Genomic DNA, 14,804 nt, shown 5'->3' with positions numbered 1-14,804 from the left:
TTAACCATTTCGTGAACAATATTTGGTTGGAGAAAGTCAATTTTGGTGTGGAACCCAAAACTGGAAATGTTAAAAAAAAAAATACAGTTTCTGTTCGGAACAAACTAGTTGGGAAAAATTCTGGTTCAAAGCCCTGCTCTTCATGCAAGCTGTGCCTCATTTGCAGGCCTACATCACTCACATTTCTAGCTTCTGCCCGTACCTGCTGCGAGTAAAGAAGCTGAAGTCTACATTGGCTGCTCATATAAATTAGCTGCACCAGACTCCCATAATGCAACCTGGTCACATTTCTCACACATTGTGTGTGTGCATGTGCACGTGCATGCATGACAACCAGGACAATGACAACCAGGAAATACCTTGCTTCCTATCTGGATACCTGATTCACTCGCTGTAACTTCAAGTCACAAAAAATAGTTCTGTTATGTCAACACGTTCACATATTTCACACAGTGTAAGATCACGCATCTTGTGAAAGTAATTACTCTGGAAAAGAACAGGGGAAAATGAAACCATGCATAAGTAAGAAGAATTTCTATTGTAGCCTGAAGCGCACTGCCAAAGAAAATCATGTCCATTTAAGAACTCCAACAATCACAGAGACTGCTGTGAAAAGGTTAACCGTTAATCTGCAGTTCTTCTTCTAAGATAAACTTTAGTTTGATCAAATACTAAATTTACACGTTTCAGCTAAAAATGTCACAATTAGGGAACACAATGCACCGTTATAATTACAGCTGTGCAAAAAAAACAAACAAACAAAACAATACTTTGTCAATTTTCTTGCCACTCATAATGATACATTAATCAAATTTAAAATGTCGCTACTTTCACTTTTCTTATTTCTTATCGGACTGACTAAAATTTTGGATACAAATTGAACCTGTGTAAACATGGTAAAGGTGGCAGAATACAACATAAATGTGAGCGATCGGTGAAGTTTAGATGACTTTAAAAGGTGGAAAATCGATGAAGTGAAACTTTTTTGTTAGCGCCGAGGTCTCTTTGTTCATGGGAAATGCAAAGATGAACTGTGCTTTAGTAGACAGTGCTGTAAGTGCAAATTTGCCCTGTGTTTTTCAGCTGAAGAAGAGGTGAAACAAATCAGACAAAATTTGAGGACTTGTGGTCAACGGACTTGTTACACTACATTGTACGTCTTGTCCTGTTTACCACAGCAATGTTACATTCATGTTATTAAAATGATTTGCCCTAATGACATATCCCATAACCCCTTGCGTGCCAGAGAGTCGCTGCAGTCAAACAACATAGAGAATCCACATGATCCATCCATCCATTTTCTTCCGCTTTATCTGGAATCGGGTCGCAGGCAGCAGCTCAAGCAAAGCAGGCCAGACCTCCCGAGCCACACACACCTCCCCCAGCTCTTCTGGGGAACTCAGAGGCGTTCCCAAGCCCCCGAGAGACGTAGTCCCTCCAGCATCCTGGGTCTTCCCCGGGCCTCCTCCCAATGTACGTGCCTGGAACACCTCTCCAGCGAGGCGTCCAGGGGGCATCCGGAAAAGATGGCCAAGCCACCTCAGTTGGCTCCTTTCAACGTGGAGGAGTAGCAGCTCGACTCCGAGCTCCTCCCGAGTGACCGAGCTCCTCAGCATCTTTCCAGGATGAACCTACTTCAAGCCTACACGCAGCTTTTGCAAAGTGTCCCATATCAGTTGGAGTTGACAGTGTTACCGGGCTCCAAAAATGTTGTGATGTAGTGCATCTGCGGCTGTTGTGGCGTGCCACTACAGGCCCACTCATGCAGACTTGTTGTGGCTGGATTTTCGCCCGTCAAACTGCTCACCAACCTCCTGTCTCTACTGATCATCCACACAAGTGACACCATAGAAAACAGTGGCTCATGGATGAATGTCCACAGGTGTACAGCGCTCCGTCATGAGGAATTCAACCACAGCACATTGTTTCATATGCATGTCCATAAATGTCACCATTTTTTACCGACTACTGCGCACGTGTTACGTCAAAGCCAATTCTGTAAAAAGTGTTTGCTGTAGCAATAGTCAATAAGTATTATACTTGTACCAGCTACATTTTGATATCTTGTTATTGAAATCATGTTGGAGGCAGAACGTTTCGGCCAATGTAAAAATTTGTTTCCAATCCACATAACAAAACTGCATGGGTGGTGCCAAATGACCACCACAACCCTCTTCTCCAACTGTATGGCTGAACACAAGTGAGTGTCTCATCTGAACAAGACTGACCACGGTCTCTGGCAAATAAACCACGCTTGACCCGTATGACGAATGGTTGCTGGTGTATTCTTCTATTCTGCTGTAATGATGCTCACTTGTCATCACACCTGTTGATTTTGGTTACATGACTCCAGCAAAAAATCCAAAGCTGCACTCAGGTTTGGTCATTCCAGGTAAAATCAACAAGTGGCTCCCAGGTCTTGGTCTTAGATTTAATTTATTTTCACATATTTTGCTGATTATGGGCTCAATGTGAAAAATCCAAAATATGTTTATCTGCCAAATAATTTTTATTTTATTATCTATTTTATTTTTGAGATATGGCCCTTCAAAGTTGGCAAGAAAATAAGCAACTGCAAACAAAAAAAGAAAAGAAAAGAAAGAAACAAAAGTACCACACCTCCTTCTTTTGAACCCTTCTGGAAGAAAACCTGTTTGGAGTATATTTTATTTAACCAGGTTAGTCCCACTGAAATCAAGACCTCTTTTGCAAGGGAGACCTGGACAATTATAAAGTTTCCAATTCACCTAACCCGCATGTCTTTACATGTGGAAGGAAACCGGAGCAACCGGAGGAAACCCACGGAAACACGAGGAGAACATGCAAACTCCACACTGAAAGGCCACAGGTAGGAATCAAACCCAAGACCTTCTTGCTGTGAGGCAACAGTGTTAACCACTAAGCCTGAACCTAATATTTCAGACTTTTCATAGTATATCCATAATCTACAAAAAAAAAAAAAAGTGAAAATAAAGCAAATCTAAGGCCATGAACTGGTGAGATTTTTTTTAAGACTGTTGTTTTTATATGGACGAACCGGTACTCAAAGTGAATAATGAATAAAATGGAAAAATACCTACTGAGTGCAGAGAAATCTTAAGAGGTTACTCATGACACAGCAGTCTACCAAAACTAGTTATCTTAAAGCAGCTGCACCTGCACTGAAATAAATGCAGTCAGATCTTTGGACCAAAAAATGACTTGTATTTACACATAAGATCCTTCTGAATGTAGTAAAGTAAATCTGCAAGCCCAGATCTGTCATTCAACGGAGAAATCTTCATTTAAAAATGACAAATTTACAGCTAAAATTTGGCCCTCCGCAAAACTGTCAGCACATCTGGGACATTGCCGAGACGTAAGAGAGAAGATCCTATCCCAGCATGCATTGCGCGCACCAACTGTAATTTGTGGATTTACGTCAGTTTGCATCTCTTACAAAAGCACCTTTTTATTGTCTTATACGGAAGGATCAACTTTTTTTAAAACTTCATATTGTCTTGCGGTACGTTTGGTGAGTATACATTTCTTTTATTTTTGCCTGAAAATTTTTTTGGGGGACTTTTTCATACGCCCATTTGATTGAGTGGTGTCACATTGAAAATCTACTGTCTTTAGCCTCCGGTGATGCTGTCGCGGGGTACGGATGCGGGACCCGCAAAGAATCCAAGTCATTAAAAAGATACAAACTCTTTCAGCGGCCACGGAGCTCTGCGGCTGCGATTACCGAGACCGTGCGGCGCTGCAGATTTTCCGCAATAAGTCTGTCCTTACAGGCGGCCGGAGCGCTCGGCATCAAAACAGCGTAGTCTCTGGACTTGTTGCCAAGTTGGCCGCACCTCCATTCAGTAGACAGGGAGGTGGTGCCGGAGTTGGCCGCAGCTCTGCACAGCAGACACGGGGGTGTGTGAGTGGCCCGCTGCGGCGTTTACCGAGCCTGCAGACTCTGTAAGCACATCGGAGGCAGTGAGAGCAAGGCGTAAGGGTCGGGGAAGAACGTCGTCCGCTGTCATGTCGCCGCTGATCTGAGCATGCAGAGCTGTATTTCGCATTCATTGCAGCTTACTTTTGGATTTGAAACCAGGATGTGTATAACAGTAACATTACTAACAGATAAAATCAATTTCAATGCTTGATCGGACTGAAGGCGCTAGCGCTCTGTCTTCTCCCTCACGTCACGGCAATGTCCCCAACGTACAAACAGTTTTTGCGGAGGGCCAAATTTTAGCTGCAAATTTGTCATTTTTAAACGAAGATTTCTCCGCTGAATTACAAATTTGGGCTTGCAGATTTACTTTACTGCATTCATAAGGGTCTTATAAATACATATCAGCTATTTCTTTCTGAGATCTGACCACATTTATTTCAATGCAGGTCTACTTTAAAAATGGATTTCACTAATGCTGTATTCATTTTATGTTTCCACTTGAGACTCAGCTTCATCAGAATCTGGCTGGAAAACGTGGGACTCAGACTCAGATGAAGTTGACTTGAGTCCAGCAGTAGGTAACTGATTAATAACCATTAATAATTCATAAAGGAGAAATGGGAAACTCTGTTTGTAGCTTCTCATATAGCTTGTAGCTTCTCTGTATAACATCATCGTGAATTGACTAACATTTATGAGGCATCATGTATGCAGCAGCAGCCAGAACCAACTCATCGGTTCCTCAACCGGACCTGATGTGTGTTTTTCTCTGTAGACTGTGGTGTACGAGTACATACACACTTTGCCATTACTGTACTTTTTGCAGTCATCTACAGAGAGGAAAAATTACTTTGACTCTACCTGAAATTTCAGTGTTGCTGCCACAATGATTAGCCCAATCGCAGCACAGCTGTATTTGAACAGGCCATTAACCGGTCTGGTGGGCGGGTCTCCAGGAATGATTAATTTACTCCTCTTTTTTCAGTGAGGGAGGAGGAGGAAAGTGTGTGTGTGTGTGTGTTCCTGTATGGAGTACGTTCTGAGACAAAACTTACTTTCAATCATGTTAAAATTTTAATTCTTGTATAACAGTGTATTCGCAACACTACAGAGAGTACTTTACCGTGTTCAGATTTGAGAAATGTAGGAATTCCCACATCTATTCCAGGAATACAAAGGCAGTAGACTGGATCTGAATTTGTCATGCCCAGCCCTGATCCAGGCTTTAATCCCTATTTTACCCATTCCTTTTACTCACCGGCGGCTTCGGCTTGGATTGATTAGTTGTTTATTTTCATTATCCTGGGTTCTATTTTACTTTGCTACTTTGTTACTTTTATACTTAAGCCATTGTTCAGTTCTGTTCTGTCAGGTTGTGTTTTCATTGTTTATCACTTGTTTATTTTGCTTCTCATTTGTTATATTATCTGTTGTGCTTTAGTGTCGGGTTTTGTTTATCACAGAGTATCTGTTTTATTTATAGTTTGTTTAGCCACTTTGTTTTCTAAGTCAGTTCTAGTTTAGTTTTGTCTTGGTGTTTATTTTCTTTCAGTTCTTATGTTCATGCCCAGTTTGTTGTTGTATTATAGTCTGCCCCGATTTTAGCTGTTTTGTTTTTCCTCATTGCCATTTGTTTGTTTCCACTCCACACCCCGCACCTGCCATCATGTCTTCGTCCCTCACTCATATTTGACTGTGTTCACTGCACCTGCCTTGTATCTTTCACTCACACTCTTGGCACCAGCTCATGTGTCTTTGTCTATTACATCACTCCACTTTGTGCACTCCCCTCCTCATAATCTTGCCTGTGTATAATCTTTGTTAACTAGCCACATCCTTTTCTAGATCTTTCCTCATGTGCACTTCATTAATGCGACCTGTTCCTCATCTCACATCCTGATTAGTCCACCTGCATTTAAACCTCACAGTCCTTCACTGCCCTGCCAGATTGTTGTCTCTGTACACTTTCCAGCGCCCGTTTTTCAGTCCTGAGTTTGCCAAGCCGTGTTCTGATGTCTGCTCTGTTCTCCTCGACCGTCTTTGTTCGTGCCACAGAACCTTGCTTGTCCATGAGTGCATCTCAGTCTAACCCTGCTTGTACCTCTGCCTTGCTGACTGATCACATGTGCACCATACCAGAGCCTGGAATAAAGACCATGATTTCATTCACACCTAAGCCTAGTCTGGGAGTCTGTATTGCAGGTCCAGCTACCGGGCCACCACCCGCCTTGACAGAATTCATTACTTTCTGGTCATAAAGCGACAGCACTGTTATAAGATCACCACTGAAAACTCACAGCAAATCCCTTTTTACATTTCTCACTCAGTTTGTGAACAGAGTTAAAATGACACCTTCACAGACCTAATAACACTGAATCAACATTATACAATTTACTCTGAGAAACAACTCCAACACTGCAAAATTAGGGAATAACCCTGTTGTGTTTGATGATTTGCGGACGTTCATGCTCATTATACGTTTGCAAATTGATGCTTTTGGAAACTGAGCAAAAGGAGTTTCATTGGCGACACGTTATTTGCGATATTTGCGACTCTAATCCAGCATGAACATCTGCAAATCAACAGACACAAGGGGGTTATTCCCATTCTAATCCAATTCCATCATTTGCATGGTTTATTTTCCTGTCGATATTTGGTCAGCGAGGCTTACTGTCAAGGCAGCGTCACTCCAACAGCGGTCAGGGCGTGAAGTAATCCATCAAATGTGAAAATCCATCAAATCCATCAAATGTGAAATGGTAATTCTGTATCAGAATCCACTCATTTCCACATCGTTGTCGCTACGCAATTTTCTCTTGCTCTGAGCTGAAACCACCATTATTCATACATCTGCGTAGCAGTGCGCACCGTCAGGGTGTGGAGCAATACATCCAAAGTTTAAACGGCTGAATATTTTCCCACTCTACATCCGATATTATACGGTTTGAAATCTCACATGACTAACCAATCAGATTTGTGAAACAAATGTAATTGGATTAGAATTCCATTTTCCTGCCCACATTTATGCACCCATGTGCACAAAGTGCCATTGCACCATTGTTTTCTTTTCTGAGTGTAATGGTGGCCAGCAGGTGGAGCTGTGCAGTAAGCAAAAACCTCACTGATGCCAAAAGACGTTCTAGCGACAGACACTAGAGGCACGGGTTTCGCCCCGTGGTCAGAGCACCTGCCTCCTGTGCCGGTGACTGTGAGTTTGAGCCCAGTGTGGAACAAGTGCAGGTTACATAAGCCAAAAATCAAGCTCCCCCCAACAACAATCGACTTGTCATGACTCAGTAGAGTGAGGTGGCACTGAACATGCAGAAGGCTAATCAGCTGTTTGGAAATGTTTCTTGACAATTTTGTGAGGTAAACATACCCACGTTTACTCGATTACAGATTCTCTTCATGCTACGACACACTCCTAATGGCATTCTCGTCTGATCAGCGGACAACAAGCAGAGGTTTACTGTGAGCGCTTTTAGCCTGTCTCTTACGATGACATTATGTAGCTGTTAAGCCCGTGATGGTGTTCGCGGTAAAACTCAATACTGCACTGAAATATGTAAAATAAAGCCCAAGTTGAGTAATGGAATTTCCCTTTAAAAAGGAGGTTAATCCGGGACAACAAAGGGATGACTGGATAATTATTGTGAATGTTGACATACAGCCGTCATTGTTGTTCCTGTCCATCTAGTGTGAAGATATGAGCCTACAGGCGCACACACACACACACACACACACACACTGCACCGCAGGTGAACCTCAAGGCTGATTAATGCTTCTGTATGAAAACACGCCAGTACCTACGACACAGAGGCCTACACCAGTGTGACCAGCTGTACCTCTACGTTGCTGCCTTGGTTTCGGTCCGAGAGCTGCCCGCAGCCACACGGAGACTGAAAGATCAAAGGAGCACTTTTGGCGATTTTCTTCCAATGAAAATAGCTCATATTAAGGAATGATAATTGTTGTTAATGCTGTTTTTTTATTTCTTCTTTTGAAAAGTCACTAATGTGGTCTGAAACACAGCCACACACAATTACAATTCTGCTAAGCAGTCAGCAATGCTTCCTGCTTTACGGCGAGTCATTCCTGTCACAGGATCACAGGAACAGGGCGTGTCCACATTGGAGTTTTATTGACACACATATACGCATGAATAGATAAAAGATTTTAGCATGATGTGGTGCACAATCCAACACAGAGATGCCTCACTGTTTCGGATTCCAGCAACTGGAAAAGGTCAAGGAATCGCCCGTGTGTCACCTGGCTACAGCAGAAAGATGCCTACTTTTGGGAGGAGGAGGATGGATCAGTATATCTACAATATCTGCAAACAGATCCAACACAGTAACATGTAGAATATAATGTGTTGCAGTCATTTTTTTTTGTCATTTTTGTGTTTTCTACTGCTTCACAAACGCAAAAAAACACCTTGCTATCTCACTGCAGCTGTGGAAGGGAAATGTACCAAGCAGATTTATGGGATAGACTTCAGCTTTCACCTGCGGCAAAAAAAGGAAAGACGAAGAAACAGGTTTGCAGTAGCGCTATTGCACCACTCTGCAAAGCAGAATAACAAAACACCTGCATCATCAACAAGAGTGGGCATGTGACTCTGCAAATATGTGAAACTGATTCCTTATCACATGATTGACTGATTGATTGTCTGAGAAAAAGAACTAAATGACCAAAAAAATTACTATATGTGACAACATTCCTGTTTGATATGTGATTTTGTACATGAAATCGTATAAACTGTATGAAAAGACAGATAAGATAAAGTGGACTGGCACTCATTAGAAAGTGAAAGGCCAACAACCTGTCAGATCAGGATTTCTACACAGTCCTAATCAATCAATCAATCAATTTTATTTATATAGCGCCAAATCACAACAAACAGTTGCCCCAAGGAGCTTTATATTGTAAGGCAAGGCCATACAACAATTACATAAAACCCCAACGGTCAAAATGACCCACTGTGAGCAAGCACTTGGCGACAGTGGGAAGGAAAAACTCCCTTTTAACAGGAAGAAACCTCCAGCAGAACCAGGCTCAGGGAGGGGCAGTCTTCTGCTGGGACTGGTTGGGGCTGAGGGAGAGAACCAGGAAAAAGACATGCTGTGGAGGGGAGCAGAGATCAATCACTAATGATTAAATGCAGAGTGGTGCATACAGAGCAAAAAGAGAAAGAAACACTCAGTGCATCATGGGAACCCCCCAGCAGTCTAAGTCTATAGCAGCATAACTAAGGGATGGTTCAGGGTCACCTGATCCAGCCCTAACTATAAGCTTTAGCAAAAAGGAAAGTTTTAAGCCTAATCTTAAAAGTAGAGAGGGTGTCTGTCTCCCTGATCTGAATTGGAACTGGTTCCACAGGAGAGGAGCCTGAAAGCTGAAGGCTCTGCCTCCCATTCTACTCTTACAAACCCTAGGAACTACAAGTAAGCCTGCAGTCTGAGAGCGAAGCGCTTTATTGGGGTGATATGGTACTATGAGGTCCCTAAGATAAGATGGGACCTGATTATTCAAAACCTTATAAGTAAGAAGAAGAATTTTAAATTCTATTCTAGAATTAACAGGAAGCCAATGAAGAGAGGCCAATATGGGTGAGATATGCTCTCTCCTTCTAGTCCCGTTAGTACTCTAGCTGCAGCATTTTGAATTAACTGAAGGCTTTTCAGGGAACTTTTAGGACAACCTGATAATAATGAATTACAATAGTCCAGCCTAGAGGAAATAAATGCATGAATTAGTTTTTCAGCGTCACTCTGAGACAAGACCTTTCTAATTTTAGAGATATTGCGTAAATGCAAAAAAGCAGTCCTACATATTTGTTTAATATGCGCATTGAATGACATATCCTGATCAAAAATGACTCCAAGATTACTCACAGTATTACTAGAGGTCAGGGTAATGCCATCCAGAGTAAGGATCTGGTTAGACACCATGTTTCTAAGATTTGTGGGGCCAAGTACAATAACTTCAGTTTTATCTGAGTTAAAAGCAGGAAATTAGAGGTCATCCATGTCTTTATGTCTGTAAGACAATCCTGCAGTTTAGCTAATTGGTGTGTGTCCTCTGGCTTCATGGATAGATAAAGCTGGGTATCATCTGCGTAACAATGAAAATTTAAGCAATGCCGTCTAATAATACTGCCTAAGGGAAGCATGTATATAGTGAATAAAATTGGTCCTAGCACAGAACCTTGTGGAACTCCATAATTAACCTTAGTCTGTGAAGAAGATTCCCCATTTACATGAACAAATTGTAATCTATTAGATAAATATGATTCAAACCACCGCAGCGCAGTGCCTTTAATACCTATGGCATGCTCTAATCTCTGTAATAAAATTTTATGGTCAACAGTATCAAAAACAGCACTGAGGTCTAACAGAACAAGCACAGACATGAGTCCACTGTCTGAGGCCATAAGAAGATCATTTGTAACCTTCACTAATGCTGTTTCTGTACTATGACGAATTCTAAACCTGACTGAAACTCTTCAAATAGACCATTCCTCTGCAGATGATCAGCTAGCTGTTTTACAACTACCCTTTCAAGAATTTTTGAGAGAAAAGGAAGGTTGGAGATTGGCCTATAATTAGCTAAGATAGCTGGGTCAAGTGATGGCTTTTTTAAGTAATGGTTTAATTACTGCCACCTTAAAAGCCTGTGGTACATAGCCAACTAATAAGATAGATTGATCATATTTAAGATCGAAGCATTAAATAATGGTAGGGCTTCCTTGAGCAGCCTGGTAGGAATGGGGTCTAATAGACACGTTGATGGTTTGGAGGAAGTAACTAATGAAAATAACTCAGACAGAACAATCGGAGAGAAAGAGTCTAACCAAATACCGGCATCACTGAAAGCAGCCAAAGATAACGATACATCTTTGGGATGGTTATGAGTAATCTTTTCTCTAATAGTTAAAATTTTATTAGCAAAGAAAGTCATGAAGTCATTACTAGTTAAAGTTAAAGGAATACTCGGCTCAATAGAGCTCTGACTCTTTGTCAGCCTGGCTACAGTGCTGAAAAGAAACCTGGGGTTGTTCTTATTTTCTTCAATTAGTGATGAGTAGTAAGATGTCCTAGCTTTACGGAGGGCTTTTTTATAGAGCAACAGACTCTTTTTCCAGGCTAAGTGAAGATCTTCTAAATTAGTGAGACGTCATTTCCTCTCCAACTTACGGGTTATCTGCTTTAAGCTGCGAGTTTGTGAGTTATACCACGGAGTCAGGCACTTCTGATTTAAAGCTCTCTTTTTCAGAGGAGCTACAGCATCCAAAGTTGTCTTCAATGAGGATGTAAAACTATTGACGAGATACTCTATCTCACTTACAGAGTTTAGGTAGCTACTCTGTACTGTGTTGGTATATGGCATTAGAGAACATAAAGAAGGAATCATATCCTTAAACCTAGTTACAGCGCTTTCTGAAAGACTTCTAGTGTAATGAAACTTATTCCCCACTGCTGGGTAGTCCATCAGAGTAAATGTAAATGTTATTAAGAAATTATCAGACAGAAGGGAGTTTTCAGGGAATACTGTTAAGTCTTCAATTTCCATACCATAAGTCAGAACAAGATCTAAGATATGATTAAAGTGGTGGGTGGACTCATTTACATTTTGAGCAAAGCCAATTGAGTCTAATAATAGATTAAATGCAGTGTTGAGACTAAGAGTCAAGCTTTCAAATGAATTAAAGCTCTGTCTGGGTTTTGGATTAATTAATAAGCTGGAATGGAAGATTGCTGCTAATCCTCTGCCTCGGCCTGTGCTACGAGCGTTCTGGCAGTTAGTGTGACTCGGGGGTGTTGACTCATTTAAACTAACATATTCATCCTGCTGTAACCAGGTTTCTGTAAGGCAGAATAAATCAATATGTTGATCAATTATTATATCATTTACTAACAGGGACTTAGAAGAGAGAGACCTAATGTTTAATAGACCACATTTAACTGTTTTAGTCTGTGGTGCAGTTGAAGGTGCTATATTATTTTTTCTTTTTGGAATTTTTATGCTTAAATAGATTTTTGCTGGTTATTGGTGGTCTGGGAGCAGGCACCGTCTCTACGGGGATGGGGGGTAATGAGGGGGATGGCAGGGGGAGAGAAGCTGCAGAGAGGGTGTAAGACTACAACTCGCTTCCTGGTCCCAACCCTGGATAGTCACGGTTTGGAGGATTTAAGAAAATTGGCCAGATTTCTAGAAATGAGAGCTGCTCCATCCAAAGTGGGATGGATGCCGTCTCTCCTAACAAGACCAGGTTTTCCCCAGAAGCTTTGCCAATTATCTATGAAGCCCACCTCATTTTTGGACACCACTCAGACAGCCAGCAATTCAAGGAGAACATGCGGTTAAACATGTCACTCCCGCTCCGATTGGGGAGGGGCCCAGAGAAAACTACAGAGTCCGACATTGTTTTTTGCAAAGTTACACACTGATTCAATGTTAATTTTAGTGACCTCCGATTGGCGTAACCAGGTGTCATTACTGCCGACATGAATTACAATCTTACCAAATTTACGCTTAGCCTTAGCCAGCAGTTTCAAATTTCCTTCAATGTCGCCTGCTCTGGCCCCCGGAAGACAATTGACTATGGTTGCTGGTGTCGCTAACTTCACATTTCTCAAAACAGAGTCGCCAATAACCAGAGTTTGATCCTCGGTGGGTGTGTCGTTGAGTTGGGAAAAACAGTTAGAGATGTGAACGGGTTGGCGGTGTACACGGGGCTTCTGTTTAGAACTACGCTTCCTCCTCACAGTCACCCAGTCAGCCTGCTTTCCCGGCTGCTCGGGATCTGCCAGAGGGAAACTAACGGCGGCTAAGCTACCTTGGTCCGCACCGACTACAGGGGCCTGGCGAGCTGTAGAATTTTCCACGGTGCGGAGCCGAGTCTCCAATTCGCCCAGCCTGGCCTCCAAAGCTACGAATAAGCTACACTTATTACAAGTACCATTACTGCTAAAGGAGGCCGAGGAATAACTAAACATTTCACACCCAAAGCAGAAAAGTGCAGGAGAGACAGGAGAAGCCGCCATGCTAAACCGGCTAAGAGCTAGTAGCTGCGCTAAGCTAGCGGATTCCTAAAAACACAGAAGGTGAATAATGTATAAATACTTTAGAGGCGAGTCAGCAGAGGTTGTGCTTTAGTTAATTCACGTGAAGATTACACTGTGAAACAAATCGTTATCTAGGTAACTAGATCAATCTAACTGCGCAGATTAAACAGCTAACAGATACAGCAAAACACCGCTGTGCTCCGGAACAGGAAGTGATACAATACCACAGTGAGAGCCAACCACTAAGCCAAAATGCATTTGTTGACAATGAGCTGATCTCTCTCACACACTTAAACATGCACGCACACATACGCTTGCATGCACCCACACAAATAATTTTCAGAAAAGGTCGATCTTGTCATTTCTGGAACCACAAGCAGATCTGGATCACGCCCAAGCATAACAGCATCTTTCTCACAACCAATATGTTCATTAAGATTCACAAGCGGGCCATTTTTAAACTAATCATTCCTCCTTCATGAATCTTTGTAAAATAGGAAAACAGCAGAAAGAAATTCCTTGGCAATGAGGCTGAGCAGAAATAAAAACAGACTTGGCTGACAAAGTGTAAAATTAAAGCTACAGTGTGTAGGACTTAGAGACTTTTATTAGCATTCATAGTCATCTGTTCATTAGTTTATAATTATGCTGCAATAATTAATCAATATGCTTTCGTAAGCTTAGAATAACACGGGAGCAGGCCCCCTTCATGGAGGCCACCATGTTGCAGCTCTATATTGATACAGTAACCAAAAGGAACATACAGTGAGGAAAATAAGTATTTGAACACCCTGCGATTTTGCAAGTTCAGACCCCTCCATGATTTCTAAGTGGGAGAACTTGCAAAACCGCAGGGTGTTCAAATACTTATTTTCCTCACTGTACTTAGTCTGGCTTTTGCATTTTGCAGCATGGCCAGAAGACTGAAGAGTAATGACTGGTTGCGCCCATATACATGTTTTTTACTGGTTGCTAGCGCAGGCTAGTAAATTTGAGAACCCAATTTTTTTTAAATGGATGATCAGACATATTGCTTAGCACAAGAGAAGACAAAGGAGCATGAATTCCTGTCACCAAGGAAACAAAAATGTGATGGTAAACAAAATTGTGAATGACAAGGGCATAATGCAATTTGCAAACTTACCACTAGATGACACTAAATCCTGCACACTGTAGCTTTAAGAAATGTGAATTGCTATTAAACTCAAATGAATGCTGGGAGTTGAAATCTATGAAACAACAGATAAAGAATCCAGATGACCTAAACCACGAGTAATATTCTGCATGAAGCCCACCTACCTGCTCTCGCAGCCTTTCCTGGTGTCCCATGATGGCGGAGGCGTGGTGGGGGTATTTCTGCTTCAGATGCTCCAGAAAGGCCTCCCTCTTCTTATCCATGTCTGCCGGCTGCATACCCAGGATCTCTCTGGAGCTGCGTGCTCCCCCTAATGTGTGTCTGCGTGGGGCAGCGCGGCTGCCTTTGGCATCTCCTCTCGAAGGTGCCGTCCCATTTGGGGATGTCTGTCTGCGAGTGATGTGCTCGACGTCCTCTGGCGAGGTAACCTTCAGGTTGCCCTTGGTTTGTTCTGAGGGGACAGATAAAAAAAAAAAAGCATTCACGACACCTGAACTGTGCTGGTGTTTTGTGTTTGAAACTATGTTTGACTTCTTCACTATGTGTTGACGGACATGTCAAGTCAAACCTGCAGACCAGGGTAGACTTGGACATGGAGGACTTGGTGGGGGATAGGGGGACATGTCCCCCCCACCTTTTCAACCAGGGGGAACAGAATATGGTATGTACC

At 42.2% G+C, this 14,804-nt stretch overlaps 1 protein-coding gene across 2 annotated transcripts in view; it reads right to left on the bottom strand.

Moving 5' to 3' along the window:
* Positions 1-13,908: 13,908 nt before the first annotated feature.
* Positions 13,909-14,804, bottom strand: part of LOC117508630 — a 160,461-nt gene continuing 159,565 nt past the window's right edge. Inside the window, exon 2 of one of the 2 annotated variants that reach the window (XR_004560152.1) lies at positions 13,909-14,585. Coding sequence is in view for 1 of the 2 variants with exons in the window: in XM_034168435.1 (XP_034024326.1) it covers positions 14,146-14,585 (440 nt within the window). In the remaining variant the exon portion in view is untranslated. The remainder of the gene's footprint in view (positions 14,586-14,804) is intronic. The other variant, XM_034168435.1, reaches the window with a different exon arrangement.

This window comes from Thalassophryne amazonica, chromosome 1 (assembly GCF_902500255.1).
Source record: "Thalassophryne amazonica chromosome 1, fThaAma1.1, whole genome shotgun sequence".
Classification (NCBI taxonomy): Eukaryota; Metazoa; Chordata; class Actinopteri; order Batrachoidiformes; family Batrachoididae; genus Thalassophryne; species Thalassophryne amazonica.
Note: the sequence above shows the minus strand (reverse complement) of the source record. Positions and strands in the feature narration are given on the sequence as shown.